Source organism: Xenopus laevis, chromosome 4S (genome assembly GCF_017654675.1).
Source record: "Xenopus laevis strain J_2021 chromosome 4S, Xenopus_laevis_v10.1, whole genome shotgun sequence".
In the NCBI taxonomy this organism is placed as follows: Eukaryota; Metazoa; Chordata; class Amphibia; order Anura; family Pipidae; genus Xenopus; species Xenopus laevis.
This window is the reverse complement of record NC_054378.1, coordinates 125644100-125664999: the sequence shown is the minus strand read 5'-3', so window position 1 is coordinate 125664999 and position 20900 is coordinate 125644100. Positions and strand designations below refer to the sequence as shown.

General features: G+C 41.4%; 1 protein-coding gene across 2 annotated transcripts in view; it reads left to right on the top strand.

Annotated features, from left to right (window-relative positions):
* The first annotated feature begins 2171 nt into the window (after nt 1-2171).
* ptprg.S (protein tyrosine phosphatase, receptor type G S homeolog) overlaps nt 2172-20900 on the top strand; it is a 350843-nt gene continuing 332114 nt past the window's right edge. For both annotated transcript variants that reach the window (XM_041561822.1, XM_041561823.1), the window contains exon 1: nt 2172-2587. In XM_041561822.1, coding sequence (XP_041417756.1) covers nt 2524-2587 — 64 coding nt within the window. In that variant the 5' untranslated portion in view covers nt 2172-2523. The remainder of the gene's footprint in view (nt 2588-20900) is intronic.

The window sequence follows — 20900 nt, the reverse complement described above, 5'->3', positions numbered from 1 at the left end:
GGAAGCCCGTCGGGGGCCCCCATACACGGGCCAATAAGCTGCCGACACAGTCTGTCGGCAGCTTTTATCGGCCCGTGTATGGCCACCTTAAGAATGTAATAACGATAGTTAATACTGTGTGTGTGTGTAATTATCAGTGTGTGTGTGTGTGTGTGCAAGAGACTGTTACTATAGAAGTGAAGGTGGTGCATTTATGACTGGGGCCACGTGTAATCACACTGAGTGTACATGTTACTGATTGTCATAATGGGTAAGTGTGTAAGTGTGACATTATAGTAGTGAATGTCGGTGTAAGTATGCCAGGCTGTGAGGGTGAATCTGTGAAGAAGAGTGTGTTCAGAGTGAATGTGGTTGTGCAAGAATAAGAGCCTGCTGGAGGGTTATGTAGGTTATGATTGGGTGTGTCAGTGCAAAAGTGGATTTGATGAAATCACTGTACAAGTGTGATATAATGTGTGTGATATAACGTGTGTGCAAGCAGGTGCTTATGTTATAAGAGTGAATGTGTGTGTGCAAATATGTGTGACTGTGGATATATGAGTGTAAGTGTGATTATGAGTGAGCCTGTGTGTGAATATGAAATAATGTGTGTGTGATAATGTACAAATATTAAAGTAGAAGTAAAGCTCCAACTGATTGGCTGTCAAATGTTAGGTCTCCCCCCACAAGGATTGAAATGACTTACCTGATACCCCAGTGCTCCTGTTAGCAGAAAACTGCCCCAGCATGGGGTACATGCAACTGAGTCATCCTCTTCCTCCCGTCAGTATTTGTATATAGGCCCCTGAGGGCGGCACGGTTTTAAGGGGTGGCCCTCGGGAAGGGCCCATTTTTACATCAAATACCATCATTTATCACCCAAGATGCTGCCAAAATTCTTATTCACTATCTCATCATATCACATCTAGACTACTGTAACTCTCTTTTAATTGGCCTCCCCCTCCAGTCACCTCTCCAGTCCATAATGAACACTGCTGCGAGGCTCATACACCTCAGCAACCGCTCCTCCTCTGCCTCACCACTCTGTCAATCCCTGCACTGGCTTCTGTTACCTTTCAGAATCAAATTCAAATTAATGACACTGACATTCAAAGCACTTAATAACTCTGCCCCACCCTACATCTCTGAACTCATCTCTATATACTCACCCAACCGCTTACTACGCTCCTCTACTGACCTGCTACTCAAATCTTCTCTCATTACCTCCTCACATGCTCCATTCAAGACTTTGCAAGGGCTGCACCCCTCCTCTGGAACTCTCTCCCACGGTCTGTGTGACTTTCTTCCAACCTTTCTGCTTTCAAGAAATCTCTGAAAACGCACCTTTTTCGAGAAGCCTACCCTCACTCTGCTTAACTACCAAACGCAACACCACATACAGTACTACAACTCTCACTCACTTAATTCTGATCTTGCCCACTCCCACACCTTGTGTATTACTCCCTTCCCTTTAGAGTGTAAGCTCCTTTGCACAGGGCCTTCCTCACCTTTTGTACCGGTATTGATTGTGATGTATGTAACTCCATATGTTCTATGTATATAATTCATGTGATTTAGTTGTATAATCACATTTACTTTACAGTGCTACGCAATATGTTGGCGCTATATAAATACATGTTAATAATAATAATAATAATAATAATAAGAGGGAATATGAGTGTCCAGTGGAAAATGTGAGTGTGTAAGGATCAGTGTGTATGAGAGAGAGAAAGAGTGTAATGTGAGTGTGTGGCCCTTGCACTCTCACTCACTCACTCACACTCTCACTCACTTACATTTGCACTCACTCACACTCACTCACATTTACTATCTCTCACTCACTCACACTCACTCACTCTCACTCACACTCACTCACACTCACTCACTCTCACTCACTCACTCACACTCACTCACTCACTCACTCTCACTCACTCACACTCACTCACACTCACTCACACTCTCACTCACTCACTCTCACTCACTGACACTCACTCACACTCTCAGTCACTCACACTCACTCTCACTCACTCACACTCACTCGGACTCACTCACACTCAGTCCCATAGAAGGCCGCAGCGACAGATGGTTTAAATGTGACAGTCGACCTCACGATATCGCCGGTGAGAAGACAGAGACGCTTTGGGATTTGAGAGCGGCTCCTTTAAGAGAATGGGGGCGCGCCTGTTGTATCCGCCCAGTCCCATTGCGCGCGGCCGCGCTCCCCCTCCCTCTCCATCTCTCCCTGTGTCTCGGCTTTATAGTGAGTGTGAGGCAGCAGAGCTGACATGTCAGTTCCTGTGTGAGACATGGAGACTTCCCAGAGCCACTGGCACCAGCCCGACACCCCCCGCCGCCTCCTGGATTAGAGACCCCCGACTCTCTCTCTCTCTGGATATTGGATCCCCGGCCCCTGGATGTGGAGATCTCCTGCCCCCCGGCAACTTCCCACCCCGACTCTGCTCAGGACACTGCGGGGGTCGCCGCCCCGGAGCCGCTGATACAGACAAGAAGTTGCCCCGGCTGTGGCCCCATGTGCTTGTTGCCATGCGGAGACTCGTGCAGCCCAGTCACTGGATCTTATTGCTGCCCTGTCTTCTCTGTTACCCGGGTAAGTACCGGGGGTCGGGGAAGGACAGCGGGGTCGCCAGTCTGTATGTTACAATTCCAATCCCTCCCTGTCCCACGATTAATAATGAGACTTAAATCCCCAATGTGCCGATCCCTCTGCCCCCTCTAATTTCCTTTTTTACCCCCTGTCATTCCCTTGCCCCCCAAGCCCTGGCACTAGCCCCGGCACTAGCCCCAATACCAACTCCTTTTGTACATCTAATGCCCGGGGTGCAGTTCAGCAACAACTGGAGGGCTGAATATTGACTGTCCCCCCTCTTCTTCCTTAATTCTGTCTCCCCCACTGTGACCCCCAAATCCCAGGCTCCCTCCATCTATTGCTCCTTGTCTGATACTGACACTTCATTGCCCCAGTCTGGGCCGCTGGTCTCGTAGTCACTGGTCTAATATCCACTTGTCTCACTGGTCTCGTAGCCACTGGTCACATAGCCACTGGTCACATAGTCGCTAGTCTCATAGTCGGTGGTCTCATAGTCACTGGTCTAATAGCCACTGGTCTCACTGGTCTCATAGTCACTGGTCTCATAGTTACTGGTCTTATAGTCACTGGTCTAATAGCCACTGGTCTCATAGTCGCTGGTCTCGTAGTCACTGGTCTAATAGCCACTGGTCTCATAGTCACTTGTCTCATAGTCGCTGTTCTCATAGTCACTGGTCTAATAGCCACTGGTCTCATAGTCACTTGTCTCATAGTCGCTGGTCTCATAGTCACTGGTCTAATAGCCACTGGTCTAGTAGTCACTGGTCTCATAGTCACTGGTCTCATAGTCACTGGTCTCGTAGTCGCTGGTCTCATAGTCGCTGGTCTCGTAGCCACTGGTCTCGTAGCCACTGGTCTCGTAGCCACTGGTCTCGTAGCCACTGGTCTCATAGTCACTGGTCTCGTAGTCACTGGTCTCGTAGTCACTGGTCTCGTAGTCACTGGTCTAATAGCCACTGGTCTCGTAGCCACTGGTCTCGTAGCCACTGGTCTCGTAGCCACTGGTCTCATAGCCACTGGTCTCATAGTCACTGTGCCCTCTGTCAGCTCAGGAGGTGCCACTCAAAATATTCCCCCGTTTTTCCCAAACAGAACAGGCAATTCCGTGCCCTGGAATGAGACTAAATGGGGAATGTGCAACATTGTATCCGTCACTCTGCAACATTCTATCCCTTTTATTTCCCTGGACCCCCGGCAATTGTTACTGAACCCGCCACTGCCATTTCTCCCATCATGGGAATATTAATCCCATCCCCTTGGTTTTTGGCTCCCCCCCGCACCCCTCTCACTTGGGGCAATCTGAATCCTCTCTGTGGCTTTTTGCTGCATTGCTTCCCAGTGAGAATCTATAGAGTTAACTGTGTGAGTTCTCTCTCATTTCATTATGAAGGGCATCTTAAAGGGACAGTAGCATTAAATAAATCAAGTGGTGGTGGGGGATATTCATTCTTCTCCTGTACTAATGTCGCTTGAATATCCTTAATACAAATGACTGCTGTGGAGAGAGAGCTGTGTGAGCCTCGAGGGGTTAATTAGCCTGGCAAGTAACTGACAAGAACACTATTGTTGTACTGAACAGAGGTCAGAAGCTGTTTGGGGGGGTCTATTCTGCAAATATGACAAGTCAGTTTGGTGGTGGGGGAAACAAGGAGAGTATATGGAATCAGACGACCCCCCTCCAACCTTTTAGTACATAAAGTTTCCTTATGTGATGGCCATGGAAATAATGTGGTATCTGGGGCAGAAGCAACTACAGCTGCAGCGAGAGACTGTCCCACAGGGGAGAGTGTTCTCTTGTCTTTCCAGCAGACGAGGGGTTCATGGCGCTTAACACTCGCCAACATCTTGTCCTCACATTATGCCCTTTATTTTATTGAGATGATCAATGATTGTCTTTAATTGCCTCTCGACATTGAGACAACGGTTGGGGGGGGGGAATCATATCTCCGGTGATTGAAAAGCCTTTTAATGGCTTTCTCTCGTCTGTCTGTCTCTTTCTCTCGTCTGTCTGTCTCTCTCTCTTGTCTGTTTCTTGTCTGTCTGTCTCTCTCGTCTGTCTGTCTCTCTCGTCTGTCTCTCTTGTCTCTCTCTCGTCTGTCTCTCTCTCCTCTCTGTCTCTCTCTCCTGTCTATCTCTCTCTCCTGTCTATCTCTCTCTCTCGTCTGTCTCTCTCTCTTGTCTGTCTCTCTCTCTCGTCTGTCTCTCTCTCGTCTGTCTCTCGTCTCTCTCTCTCTCGTCTGTCTCTCGTCTCTCTCTCTCGTCTCTCTCTCTCTCATCTGTCCCTCTCGTCTGTCTCTCTCTTGTCTGTCTCTCTGCAGCCAGTGACTGTTGTGACAGCTGTGCTCAGTCTCTCCAGTGCCTAGAAAATGTGTGTGTGTATATAGAGGTACATACAGAGAATTTACCTTCACCCCCTTCTCCTTCTCCTCCTCCTCCTCTTTATTCTCAAGCAATATGACCCTTCGCTGCCTCTCCCTGCAGCCGCCTGGCGACTTTACATGTCATTTTTTTTTTTTTTTAGCTTTTGTGATTCCTTTCCTATGTTGCACTCACACACTCACATACACACTCACTCACTCACACACACACACACACAGGGATTGGGAGAGAGACACCCAGAAAGAGAGGTCAGATTTGAAGACTTGTATCATGGCTTGCCATTAGCTGCAGTGACTGAGAACTCCTGCAGGGGCGCTGCTGAGCTATGTTTTATAACAAGCGTCAAAATGCTTTTTTTTTTTTTAATTTTATATATTCACCCAGTACCAATATTTTCACTGTATGTAAAATATCCAATGTATGTTATTGTGAAATGCACTAAATACTCTTTTATTCTGTGTATTGAAACTCGTCTTACAGTTCATTTGTAGGATTTTTGTTTTTCACTCATACATCTCATTTCTGCTTCAGCCCATGAGATTTTTATATTCTATATTTTGCAGCCCTTTACTCACCTGTGCCTACAACTCCCAGCATGCTTAGCCAGCCTTATATTTATTGGCAACTGTAGCTGAAGGCAGATTTGTTCGTTTCTAGTCTAGAGGTTTATGGAGGAACATCATTAAATTTCATTAGTTTGTGTCGGCTACGACTGTTAAGACTCCCTGCCCAATATAGATATTTGACAGAGCACACAATTTTTGTTTTTTGACAATTTTTGTTTTTCAACCAGGAAAACGCTATAGTACTGCAGATAAATGTTCTACAACTGTTGTGTCCTTCAAAATAGTGAAGATCTATGGAACTGGCCAACGTGGTGCCTGGAATGCATTTGGCACTGGCTTTAGCTATGAGACGGCTGCCCAGATCATAGGATGTTGTAAATTTGTGTTGTGTTTCCATTAGCGCTCCCTTTCCACATCATCTTATTGATTAACCCTCTTACATATTCGTGGGTGACTCTGGAACACAAATGCAACAAAAGCATGTGCCTCTAAATGTTTGTCTTTGCCATCCTTTGGCCCTTGAGTCATTGCAGTCCCAACATCTTGAGTGTCATGGAGCAAGTCAATTGAAGCCCTCTCTATTATGACTTCTTGCCCAATGTAGATATTTGATGGAGAACACTATTTTTGTTTTTTTGACTGCAAATAAATATGCTACAAATGTTGTGTCCTCCAAAAAAGTGAAGATCTATGGACTTGGCCAACATGGTGCCAAGAATGCATTTGGCGCCGGCTTTAGCTATATGCTAAATTGGACAAGAAGTCTTAATAGAGAGGGCTTCAATTGACTTCCTCCATGAAACTCAAGATGTTGGGACTGTGATGACTCAAGGGCCAAAGGTTGACAAGGAGAAAAATCTTGAGTTTAATGGAGTAAGTCAATTGAAACTCTATCTTTTCACTCTTGAGAACATCATGCTATTGATGGTAGAAGGGAAACCACCACCGTGTATTGGGGAATTGCTCTCGTAATTGACTGTAGACACTGGAACTTCTGCGTTAAGACTCTTTCAAAGTCAAACATTTTCTCCCTTTGACATGCAGTGTGTGTGTTTGTGTGTGTGTGATTCCACATCATTCTTTACATTGAAATAGGGGTGAATCCTCTGGAGAAGAAACATTTATCTTTCTATTGATTTTGTTCTCCGTTCTTGTCCACAGAGTGATGCCCTTCTCTCTGCCTCTGATATTTTACAATAATTACATTTAGGAGGTTCTCTCTGAGAGTTCTTGAGGAAAACCAGCTTTGATGTAGGTTTAATATGACAGAATTACAAGAGGAACCGACGTGGGCTTTGAATGATTTGTCTAGATAGTATTTACACTTGGTATTGACTTCTTTTTGCCCGATATACTCTCCTGGTCAGGATTTATACTACGATACTAATGGAAGGTTTCAACTGTGCAAAATAATTCTCTGAATATGTCTCCCTTTCCCTTTTATTCTCTACAACTTTTTATTGTAAATGTCTAACTGTAGCCCTACTTCTTCAGGTCAAAAATGCATTATACTGTCCATCTAGAATGATTGAGGCTTCTAAGGTTGTGAGGTCCACGCTTGGAATACATTCACTTGCTACCTCCCCCATGTGTTAAATAATGCTCAACCACCAGTGACGTAACTACAACTAGTTACGTTACTGTCGACCACAATAATTAGCTGTTCCCATTTTTTTATTGAAAACTCTTCTTAAAATAGCTGGTGTTCCGTACCGCCTAGTTAAATGCTAATGTTAAACAAAGTTGTCCTCTTGAAGTCAGAGTTGTGATCCCTATGGGACCTTAGGTTCTAAAGCCAACAGAAGATAAAGTCAGAATCTAAAGAACCTGAATCTGAAGAATGGTGATGTTATTACTTTCCATGACCAATTCTGAAGAACCGGTCCTGTTCTCACTTAAGACCACAAGGTGTTAAATTTAAGGAACAACTGAATAAAAACATTGTTTAATGTGAGTGTTGAGAACCTCCAAGACTGCAGAGTTTCCTAAAATGGTGATAACGTCTCCTTCTCCCTTTTATTCTCTACATCTTTTTATTTTAAATGTCTAACTGTAACCCTACTTCTTCAGGTCAAAAAGGCATTCTACTGTCCATCTAGAACAATTGGGGCTTCTAAGTCTGTGAGGTCGACACTTTGAATACACTAACTTGCTATTTGTTAAATAATGGTCAAACACAATAATTAGCTATTTCCATTATTTATTGAAAACTCTGCTTAAAATGGCTGTTGTTCCATACCGCCTAGTTAAATGCTAATGTTAAACAAAGTTGTCTTCTTGAAGTGAGACTGAAGAGTTGTGATATCTATGGAACCTTAGGTGCTAAAGCCAACAGAAGATAACGTCAGAATCTAAAGAACCTGAATCTGAAGAATGGTGGTGTTATTACTTTCCATGACCAATTCTGAAGAACCGGTCTTGCTGTCACTCAAGACCACAAGATTTTCATTTAAGGAACACTTGTATAAAACATTTTTAATGTGAGTGTTGAGAACTTCTGAGCCTGCAGAGTTTCCTAAAACAATGATTAGGAGCAATGTAGAGCCAACCAGTTGCCTATGTGGCCACAGAAAGTTGTGCAGGTTGCTTGGAACCTTCAAGCTCTTTAGAACCTGATTGCACTTACTGTTCAGGTTGTGTTGTGCCGTTTGCATTGATATGATCAAACTGTCGCTTGACTTGCATTCTAGGCAACGCCTGCCTTTTGGCTGAGTAACAATTCCATTGCAAGGTCTACATATCTTCTATTATTCATATAGTTTGTATTTTCTCCCAGCTTCAGTTTTGGACAATGAACATGTCTTATAAATTATATACTGGCATAATAACAGGCTCCTGACTTACTCTATATTTAATGGGATCTTTTCTACAAGACATTATTCTTAGCTGAGATCACTCATTCTTTATTTATTTTTTTTATGTTCAAAATATTCACTGAGCAGCTGACGGCAAATTCTTGGCCCTTGTTACAGGAACCTGTAATGAGGCAGATTATTATGGATTGCGAGGTCTTGCAAGCGGGGAACCTTTAGCATGCAGCGGCTTATGATTAGTGTTTTTTCAGTACAGAGATAGTATTAGAAATGGTATTTTCCCATTAGTCGTTGGGAAGGAGTTCCTGAGGCTGGAAAACTCATTCATGTTTTGAAAGGTCTTGAGTATTTTAAAAAAAAAAAAATGTTTTGCAAAGAAATGTTTGTTCATTGGACTGAATGAGTAATGTGAGGTGCCTTTGCCCAACTGTCATTATATGACCCCAATAGAGGGAGACTCTCCAGTCCCTCGGATACAATGGGGTCTAGCAGAAGAGCAGCTGCAAGTTGGGAGAGTGGGAGGTTAGTTGGTTTATAGTGGGGAGATATGGCAACAGCAACACTTTCATCTGTTGTTGTTAAAGTCCAACTCCTAGAACCTACAGGCAAGATTGCAACCATGTTACCTGTAGTCTTTACAGGACGGGTTCAGTCTCTTATGGGTGATGGGGCTTTGCAAACATGACTTGGTTGACAGCTGGGTGGGTCAAGGTTACCAGACCTGCTATCATGGTCGAGAACATGCGTATGGATGGAAAATCTTTAAAAAAAAAATAAAATTTAAAAAAATAATTGTATCCCTTTTTTGCCAGAAGAGTAAGGATCTAATGTCCCACCTATGGGAGGGTGGTCTTCAATAAAAATGGGTGACCTAAAAATGTCTTTCCTTCCACCTTTATGAATGACCACTGATGGGGATACTGATGGTGACTTAATCTTATATGCAAAAGTCTTGCTACTTGGAGATGGAGTGTGGAGGGGCATAGTAACGTGTAATATCATGACCAATTGCAATGGAGAGGGTCTCGGTGGCTGTCAACACTTGACAGTATTGATAATATTCGCTCCATGGATAGAGTGCCTGTTTATTAAACTCACCCTTCTTTGTTAACACTGTATGGGTGTGATATTCTTTATTATATCCATTCATTGCTCAGTTTACTGTTAGGCGCAAGGTATATTTATCCATTGATCCCATTGCGTTGAATAGGAAAGCCCCTACACTGCAAATGTGGAAATTGTTAGGCAGTGCCGGCAGTTGTATAACTATAGTGGGAGCCAGAGGGCACTTGGGCAAGGGGAGACCTGTAAATACCCATGTGGGCTCTCGACTACCCCTCACAGTATAGTAATGGAGTTTTAAAGGGGCAAAGGTGCAATTCCTGTATACAAGGCTGTCCAATTGAAAGCATTCTAGTTCAGGGGGGCTCATTCTGCCTTGCCATGGATTCCATAGGATCGTTGTATGATATTATCTGGATGAGGTATTTATTTCACATGAGATAACTGGGCCATTGTTTGGAAATGAGTGGCCAGCACTGCTGTATAAGTGTAAGTATTGCTTTAAATAAGAAGAAGAGTTTAAGCTTGAATCCTGGTTGTATATTAAAGCTTTGATTAGGATCTGCCGGGTACGTATGATTTATGTATGCGTTCTACACCACGCCGCCTTCGCTTGCAACCTGCAAGGCTTATTGATGTTTTTTTTTAATCTTTGTTTGTTCCTATATTTCTGTAGGTAAATTACATTAAAATTCTAATTTTCTCGCCCGATTCCTCGGCTGCATCCTCGGGTTTTATAAATCGTTGCTCGTGTTCTAAAGGGATATACAAAAAAAAAAACATTTGTTTTCCATCCGTCGTGAGTATTAATTGTGTCCCTGCGGAGCTCTGGTAAATATTAGACAGAATCGGAGACAAAAACCTTTTAAATATGTCATAAGTGAAATTGATCAGCAAATCAAGGCAGAAATAATGTTTTTTTGTGCGGCGCTGGCCTTGGGGGAGGTTTGTAAATTACAGAGGACTTATTAGCGAGGCGAGCGAGTCTGGATGGTTTTATGACAGCGTATTAGCTGAATGCACAAAAAGCGAACTTGATTATTAATCTGGATTGACTTGTTCGGATATTGTTGTTATTTAAATATTTCTTGGCACCTATGCTTTGTCTCTGTTGTTTATATTCAGGTGTGGGTTCTATGATCTGGGTTGCAAGGGTCCCTTTGTAACGACAAGCACAAGTGATCCCCCCCAACTAGTGACTCACAAGCAACATGTTTACCAACCCCTTGAATGTTGCTCCAAGTGGCCTCAAAGCAGGCACTTATTTTTGGCCAAAACAGCCCTTATTGGCACCTCCATGAACCACAGTCTACAGCCCTTTAGCAGTAAAGATCTGTGTCTCCAAAGATGCCCCAGTAGCTCCCCATCTTCTTTTCTGCTGATTCACTGCACTTGCTCTGTGCTGCTGTCACTTACTGAGCTTAGGGACCCACTCACAATATACAGTACACATAGAATAGAAATGTCACAATATAAGGTTGATTAGTAATTAATACACATAATTACTACATGGCAGCACAGAAACCAGTGCAATTAGCATCAGAATTGAATAATCAGCAAACCTGTAGCATCAGCTTATATTACAGCCAGGGAAGCTCATTTTCTGCTGGATAATTAGTGACGAGCCCTAAGCTTAGCTTCTCAACAGCCAATCAGAGCCCACTGAGCATGTGAGTGTCACAGACACTTTCCAAGATGGTGACCCCCTGTGACAAGTTTGAAGTCCTGGATCATTGCTGCTATTGACAAGCTCAAACTTTAGCCTCGTGCAATAAGTTCATTATATAAAATAGGGCATTTTTAGCCAATTTCATTTTTAGGGTTTAGTTCTTCTTTAAGGCTGCTAAGACAGTCTTCTTGATTTAAGGGGTTCTTCTAACTTGTTTGTACCAATGATCTACTTCATTATCTATTGGTCGGCAGATACTATAAGGGAAATTCCTTCTCTATAGGCTTCTGCAGAGCAAGTGGGGATTGACCCAACTGTAACCCAACAAACACATGAAGTAAAACAGGGAGGAGAAATGACTGTACGTATCATACACACTCTACAGTAGTGGTCCCTAACCAGTTGTTCGCCAACCCATTGGATGTCACCCTTGGTGACCTAAAAGCAGGTGATTATTTTTGAAATTGGGGCTTGGAGACAACTTTTGGTTGCATAGAAAAACAGGTATACTGCCAAATAGAGCATTCTATTGGCTGCCAGTCCATATAGGGGCTATAAATACCCAATTACATCTCGTATATGGTATCACTGGGGACTTTGTTAATATTGTGTTGCTCCCCAAATCTTTTTGCATTTTAATGTGGCTTAAAAAGGTTGGAGACGCCTGCTCTAAAGGCACATTAGCTGTACCCTTGGCCACTCTTGATCCACTCGCACATCCTAAAATAATGTCCTTCCTCGTCAGTATCTATATCTCAAAGCACATCAGGCACGTACCACTTCATGCTATAGACATGGTGAGTGCAAGATGGGTCTCCATTGGCTCACGTGATCTGATCATTGACCTAATTGTAGAGTAGTTGGATTAGCCTGATCTATCTTGGCCAAAAACAAATGTATGTCAGGTCACTAGAAGAGTAAGTGATTGGACTAGAGATGCAAATAGTTTTCACGGGTTTCTGAAACTTGGTCCAACGTAAGGCAAACCTCTCCTTACTGAGAAATACTGAGAAGGGTCCGTGTCACATATTGAGGCAGGTCAGCCATATGGGATCACATACGTTTCCAGTCAGCTGTATAGAATTGTACTTACTTGGGGGTTGATAGATAGATAGTTATTCCCATGGCTGTGCTGTAGAATGAACTGGCACCTTCCAAGCATTACAGTGACCAATTTAAAGGTGGCTCTTCATTCGGGCTTCTTTATACAGTATTTGTGTTTTATTGTAGAATTGGATAGACAAAATGCCCTGATTTCACTATATAGCCAGATTCCAAGTAGGGATGCGCCGAATCCAGGATTTGGTTCGGGATTCGGCCAGGATTCAGCCTTTTTCAGCAGGATTTGGTTGAATCCTTCTGCCTGGCCGAACCAAATCCGAACCCTAATTTGCATATGCAAATTAGGGGCGGGGAGGGAAAACTCATGGCTTTTTGTCACAAAACAAGGAAGTAAATTTTTCACCCCTAATTTGCATATACAAATTCGGATTCGGTATTCGGACTAATCTTTTGCGAAGGATTCAGGGGTTCAGCCGAATCCAAAATATTGGATTCGTTGCGTCCCTAATTCCAAGGGGTCTAATTCTTCTTAGACCAAGGGACAGATTTGCTAAAGGGCGAAGTGGGTAACGCTAGCGGCTTTTCGCCACAAAATCCCATCCGCAGGGACGTTGGCAATTCACTAACAGGCGCAGACGACAATTCCCAAGTGAAAGAGACTGTCGCACTTCATCGCCAGGTGACTTTTCGCCCAGGTGAATGGTCGTTGCTCCGCAAATTCACTAAAGTGCGGATTTTACTGAACGTTACCTCTTTTGGGCAGAGTTGACTTCTCCACCTCAGACCACATGAACTGCTAAAAAGAAGCCAGATCTTCCTCAATCTCACTTACATCATATCCTGTCATGCCGAAAATGCATTAAAGTTGAAAAAACGCTGGCAGGCGCCCAGGACTTAACTTCGCATTTTAGTGAATTAGCATAGTGGTAACGAATTTGAGCCTGGTGAAGTGTGTGAAGCAGTCGCTGGCGTCAATTCGCCCTTTAGTAAATCTGCCCCTAAGTCTTCAATCACTTATTCTGTAAGTTGTTGACCTCGCACTTGCTGCAACGCGAGGGGTGGAACAACCAATTGCTCAAAGCTGTGACTTGGGGAGCCCAATCCCAGATATAGTTGGGTAAATTCAGTCCAAGTAACTTTATCGTTGGACCATAGTCCAACCAAGTATCTGCACCAACTTTTACATATCTGTCAATATATAAAACTTCTAACCCAAAGGAGATTGTTTCCATCCAGTATAAAAAAAACAAAATGGTAACCCAAGATCAGCCCATTGCGGGTTTTTGCCTGGTATCTTGAAGAATGAGTAGTTATAAAGCTATTGCTCTTCACAAGTTAGATAATTACAATACTGCAATAAAACACCCCAAGAAACTTCATTTAGCAGCTCAATAGTGTCCATCGCCAAGAAGTCCAAACCTAAAGAACATTTGCTACTTTGCGAGGACATGAGAATATTGCCGCCTCGGGCTGTAATAAGAGTTCACGAGGCATTAAGATAAGCAATAATTAGGGGCAGACTTATTATGGATCGAATAGTAATTTTCAATTTTCACATTTTTTATGGTGTCAAAATTCACACATTCGAATCTTAATCCCCCCCTATTCAAATGTAAATTCAAATATGAGATTTATCACACCTCGACCATGGAAACAGTCCTAATCCGAATATTCGCCACCTAAAACCTGCCGAGTTCATGTACAAGTCAATGGCAGAGGTTCTTTGAGCCATTTGGAGATGTTTATAGCCTTCCTGACTGTCGAGTTTTCCGGAGAAAACTCTATTTCATAAGATTCGAATACGATTCGAATTTTCAGGTCGGAGCTATGAACGAATATTAGACGTTATTTCTTAAATAACCTCCCAATTGAATTGTGAGTATATTCGAGTTTTAAAAAGTAAAAAAAAATTCACATGAATTCGAAATTCGACCTTTGATAAATGTGCCTCCTCACGTTCAACCTCTAAAATTAGGGCTATAATGATTTAAAGGCATTTCCGAAGGTATTGAGGTTCTTCCTCGTGATGGGAAATCGTGTTTTAATGATAGGCCATTATATAATTGACAAAGCCAGATGTGACCATGTTCTTGAAAACCTCTAAACACCGGGGCAGCCGTGGTCTTTTAGCATTGCCGGGAGTCTGAGTTGCTGACTAATTGGTTCTTGATGAAATTGACCCTAATGTGTTTTTAATATGAATGTGATGGTAAGATCCGTTGGGTCAGGGATGGTGTGATCGATAAACGATCTTGGTAAAGTACTTCTCAAACTGAACTAATTGGAACATCCTCCTTCTCTGTAAGCTACAGGCCATCGGTTTGAATTCACTGTACCTTCAACATACCTTGTCCTCATTGTCTAGACGCCATTGAACCAGACAATAGTGAAGGCTCTCGTGGTGCTTTCTTGCCGGCTGGAAACTCAAGCCATAAAACCTCTCCAATTCTCCAGTGAAATCCCTGGTGTGCCAATTATACAGACACTTTACTGTGCACTTGTCCAAACAAACAATGTTTTATTTTCTCTCTCTCTCTTTTTTCCATCTTTTTTTTTTTGATCCCTTAAATCACCCACATTGTCAGTAGAAAATGCATTTTTTTTTTTCCTGTTTAAACCAATCCAAAGATACAGCGCCAGGGGGAATTCATTGTGCCGGACATCTAAAGAGCCGAAACAGCAACGGTTTCCTTCATTCTTGAAACGGACACGGTTATCCAAGAGATAAAATATGTATCGCCTGCAAACTGGAATTCTAAAATGTGTCGGGTCCCTTTTATCATTTCATTTCTGCTACCGAAACCCAATCTTTTCATGTTTTAAAAAAAAAAAAACAGGCTGGGTTTTTTTTTTCCAAAAATTTTTTTTTTAATTATTTAAAATTTTCTTCAAATATATGTTGATATATTAATGCTGTTCTAAATCATTTTATCACGAAGCGTGCTAAGTTTATGGGGCAGATTTACTAAGATTCGAGTGAATTTTCGAAGTACAAATACTTGGATACTTCGACCATCGAATAGGATACTACGACTTCGAATTTACTTCGACTTTGATTCGAAGTAAAAATCGTTCGAATATTTGACCATTCGATAGTCGAAGTACTGTCTCATTAAAAAACTTAGACTTCAATACTTCGCTAACTTGACGTTTTTGGGTATCAAAGGAAAATCGTACGATCGTACGATTCGAAGTACGTTCGGAATAATATCGATGAATAAAATCGTCCGATTTCGAATGTCGGAGGATTCTATTTGATGGTCGAATTTCGAAGTATTTTCCACCCTTGATAAATCTGCCCCTAAATGCGAATGTCATAAAAAACTGGGCTGGGTTTTTTTTTTTTACATGTGGAATTTGTTTTAAAAATGATATAAATATCTATCTCTCTATTATCTCTCTTATTTATCTCTCTATTATCTCTCGCTCTCTATCTCTCTATATCATCATTAATTATTTTCTTTTACAGAATTATTTTGTGCAACATATATACATTTCTAGATTGTTTATGCACAAACTGTTTTCTTTCTGAAAACTATAAAGATTTATAGAAAGAAAATTATTTTTGCATCATTTTTTCAAGAAAAAAAAATAAAATAATATATTATTATATATATATATAATATATATATATATATATATACATATATATATATATATATAAAATTTACAGGTATGGGATGTTATCCGGAAAGGCCATCTCCCATAGACTCAATTTTATTCAAATAATCCAAATTTCGGAAACTGATTTCCTTTTTCTGTGTAATAATAAAACAGTCGCTTGTACTGGATCCCAACTAAGATATAATTAATCCTTATTGGAGGCAAAACCAGCCAGTTGGGTTTATTTAATATTTATATGATTTTCTAATGCAGGTATGGGATCTGATATCCAGAAACCCATTATCCAGAAAGCTCCGAATTATGGAAAGGCTGTCTCCCATAGACTCCATTTTATCCAAATTTTAAAAAAGTATTTCATTTTTCTATGTAATAATAAAACCGTCGCTTGTACTTGATCCCAACTAAGATATAATTAATCCTTATTGGAAGCAAAACCAGCCTATTGGGTTTATTTAATGTTTATATGATTTTCTAGTAGACTTAAGGTATGAAGATCGAAATTACAGAATAATACGTTATCCAGAAAACCCCAGGTCCCGAGCATTCTGGATAACAGGTCCCATAGCTATATAATATCCTTTATTTATATAGCGCCAACATATCCTGCCAGAAATTAACTGATTCCCACCAGTCTCTGCCCCAGTGGAGCTTACAATCTAAAGTCCCTATCCCAATCGCACACACACACACTAGGGTCAATTTTATCCACAACCAATAAACCTGCCTGGATGTTTCACTCTACGTTTCTCTTTTATTCCATATTCACGTGACATTTTCACGGCGTGAGCAGCAGTTGCATCATATACTAATTGGCGAGCTCCTTGTACTCGGTCCTCTGCTTCTAAATTTAGTTGTTTATTTTGCCTTTCTTTTGGTCCCAAGAGCTTTGCATCAGATGATGGTTTCTCGTTTGCATCCAGCACCTTTAATGGGGACCTTCGCTCTGTAGTTGCTTCGGAGTTAACAGATCCTGAAACTGCGACTTCTTCCATTTTTTTTTTTTTTCCCCCTTTTGTTAATTGTATTTATTTTGTGTTTACTGTGAATGAATTCACCGTTATTTGTCTTCATATAAATGTAGTTAAAAGCTTTGTGCTATACAGGCTGCATAGAATCCTGGCAGGGGCCCAACGCTAGACACTTTCTACTCCGTGTAATGAAGCAACCTGATAATTAACAGGCGCACTTGAAATATTTATTTCATTTCTGACCCCTTTCTGAGTGGTTTGAAATGAAGACGGCAATGTTGTAGATGTAATTAATATATACTTGTTTGTGATCGGGTTTTAAGGAGCCGAAAAGGGTATTTAATTCCTATATATCAAATGCAACACATTGGTCACTGTAGAAATATAGAACCATGTTCCTGTCTCCCTAACATTTATAAAGGTATAATGAACTTTGTTTTCAGGTTCTGTCTGATACAAATATACAGAGAAGGAATGTTCTGGGCACACAATAAGCTATACCCTCATACTGTACTGTCTAAGGGAATCAATATGGCACCTCCTCCTCCCATATGTATAAATACAAATATACAGAGAAGGAATGTTCTGGGCACACAATAAGCTATACCCTCATACTGTACTGTCTAAGGGAATCAATATGGCACCTCCTCCCCCCATATGTATAAATACAAATATACAGAGAAGAAATGTTCTGGGCACACAATAAGCTATACCCTCATACTGTACTGTCTAAGGGAATCAATATGGCACCTCCTCCCCCCATATGTATAAATACAAATATACAGAGAAGGAATGTTCTGGGCACACAATAAGCTATACCCTCATACTGTACTGTCTAAGGGAATCAATATGGCACCTCCTCCTCCCATATGTATAAATACAAATATACAGAGAAGGAATGTTCTGGGCACACAATAAGCTATACCCTCATACTGTACTGTCTAAGGGAATCAATATGGCACCTCCTCCTCCCATATGTATAAATACAAATATACAGAGAAGGAATGTTCTGGGCACATAATAAGCTATACCCTCATACTGTATTGTCTAAGGGAATCAATATGGCACCTCCCTCCTCCCATATGTATAAATACAAATATACAGAGAAGGAATGTTCTGGGCACACAATAAGCTATACCCTTATTCTGTACTGTCTAAGGGAATCAATATGGCACCTCCTCCTCCCATATGTATAAATACAAATATACAGAGAAGGAATGTTCTGGGCACACAATAAGCTATACGCTCATACTGTACTGTCTAAGGGAATCAATATGGCACCTCCTCCCCTATGTATAAATACAAATATACAGAGAAGGAATGTTCTGGGCACACAATAAACTATACCCTCATACTGTACTGTCTAAGGGAATCAATATGGCACCTCCTCCTCCCATATGTATAAATACAAATATACAGAGAAGGAATGTTCTGGGCACACAATAAACTATACCCTCATACTGTACTGTCTAAGGGAATCAATATGGCACCTCCTCCCATATGTATAAATACAAATATACAGAGAAGGAATGTTCTGGGCACACAATAAGCTATACCCTCATACTGTACTGTCTAAGGGAATCAATATGGCACCTCCTCCTCCCATATGTATAAATACAAATATACAGAGAAGGAATGTTCTGGGCACACAATACCCACATACTGCAAGTAAATGATTATTTTATATCATTTTGGTTCCACCACATCCTGATGATTGTGTGTTTCCAAGCCAGATATCATTTCCCAGAGATCTCTTGTTCTGACGTGTTTCCTAATTATCCCCCAGATGAGGGTTCTGACTGTTGATGTTTCATCTTGATTCTGAATCAAAACAAAAACAAACGGAATGTCCCCCCAGTTGGCCATTTCTCACATATTATGTTCTGTTACTTCTATTAAATGTAGAGGCAAATGCTGCTTTTTTTCCTCCCACCTGCCATTTAGACAGTGAGATCTTGGGGCTGATGAATGATCGTTGTAATGTGTGCCGTATTTTGGTAGAGATGATGTTCCTTATTTATGGTCTAAATATTTTTTTATGCACAGTGTTCCTCCTTTGCATATTTGCATTGATACATCCAAGTAGGAGCTGCCATGCTGCATGCCTTGGTGCACACAAGTCTTTATTATATGTTGTTCATAAATATGAGTCTCTTCATGACTGGGGGTACGGCCAAGAGTGTTATGCAGAAAATTTGAATTACTGCAGCAGGAAGAATTCCATACACTTAAGAAGCATTTCCAACTGTAGCAGCATAGGTATCCCCTGTACTAAGCACAATTCAGCAGGAACAGTCCCCTAAGTTTGCTCATAGTCTGTACAGAAACATCCCATAAAACTATGGCAGCATAGGTATTCCCTGTACTAAGCACAATTCAGCAGGAACAGCCCCTAAGTTTGCTCATAGTCTGTACAGAGAGATCCCATAAAACTATGGCAGCATAGGTATTCCCTGTACTAAGCACAATTCAGCAGGAACAGTCCCTAAGTTTACTCATAGTCTGTACAGAGCAATCCCATAAAACTATGACACCATAGGTATTCCTCTGTACTAAGCACAATTCAGCAGGAACAGTCCCCTAAGTTTGCTCATAGTCTGTACAGAGAGATCCCATAAAACTATGGCAGCATAGGTATTCCTCTGCACTAAGCAGAATTCAGCAGGAACAGCCCCTAAATTTGCTCATAGCCTATACAGAAACATCCCATAAAACTATGGCAGCATAGGTATTCCTCTGTACTAAGCACAATTCAGCAGGAACAGTCCCTAAATTTGCTCATAGTCTGTACAGAGAGATCCCATAAAACTATGGCAGCATAGGTATTCCCTGTACTAAGCACAATTCAGCAGGAACAGTCCCTAAGTTTGCTCATAGTCTGTACAGAGAGATACCAAATTCTGTGCCAGTGTAGGTAATCTCCCTAATCTATCAAGGATAATTTTATGCTATTTTGTCCTTTTATAGTGTCGTTTGATAAAAGGTGATTCGGCTGTTAATGGGATACAGGACATTTTGTAGCCAAGGGACTCCTTGGAGAATTGAGACAGTAAACAAATCCCCTCCATTACAACCATCTTATTTAATGTGACCTCGACACCGGTATGCCATACTGCAGAGCCATCCGTCCTCATAACCCACCGTCCCTTCCCATATTCGCTTGTCATCATTACAGCACCGAAAAATAAAGATATTTATATTTTTAGTGTCTTATATATATTCTCTTTCTTTAATATTCTTGTGTATCCACCTGATCCCGCCAGAAGAGTTCTCATAAAGCAGAAAATCAATAGCCATTAAGCAGCTCACTCAGCAGACAGGACACAAGATGAATCAGGCACCACTGCCCCCTGGGTCTTTTTAGACACCCCCTGTCAGAATGGAAAGAAGGGAGGGCGAGAGGGCACCGGGCTGGTGTTACGGATGTGGGGGGATTTGGCACACGTAAAACCGATTCTTAAATGGGTTGTTCACCTTTAAATCTAATTTAATATAATGTAAAGAGTGTCAAATTGCAATAGTTTTTCATTTTCTATTATTTGTGGTTTTTGAGTTATTTAGCTTTTTATTCAGCTGCTCTCCAGTTTGCAGTTTCAGCCACCTGGTTGCTAGGGTGCAAAGTACCCTAGCAACCATGCATTGATTTCAATAGGAGACTGGAATATGAATAGAAAGGCCTGAATAGAAAGATGAGTAATAAAAAGTAGCAATAACAATACATTTGGAGCCTTACAGAGCATTTGTGTTTTTTAGATGGGGTCAGTGACCCCATTTGAAAGCTGGAAAGAGTCAGAAGAAGGTAAATAATTAAACAACTGTATGAAATGAAGGCCAATTGAAAAGTTGTTTAGAATTAGCCATTATATAATCTGCTAAAACTTTTGTAGATCCAAATATTGTATGTTTGCTCTTTACTGAAAAGTCACCGAAAACAGTTCAAGGTATAGTTGGCCATTAAACTCGCACCTTATATTCCCTCCTTCTTGCTGTTTAATATCACCGGTGCCAATGGAATGTTCCAGACTGTTCAGCATTTTATTTCTGCTAATATTCACTGCGTATTTCTGGATTTCCTCCTTATTTTAAATGAATTCTTAGACAGATGCCATCACTGCCTTGGAGTTATCTGAGACTCACATCCAAACACTTGCAAAATCTTGTCGTATTCAA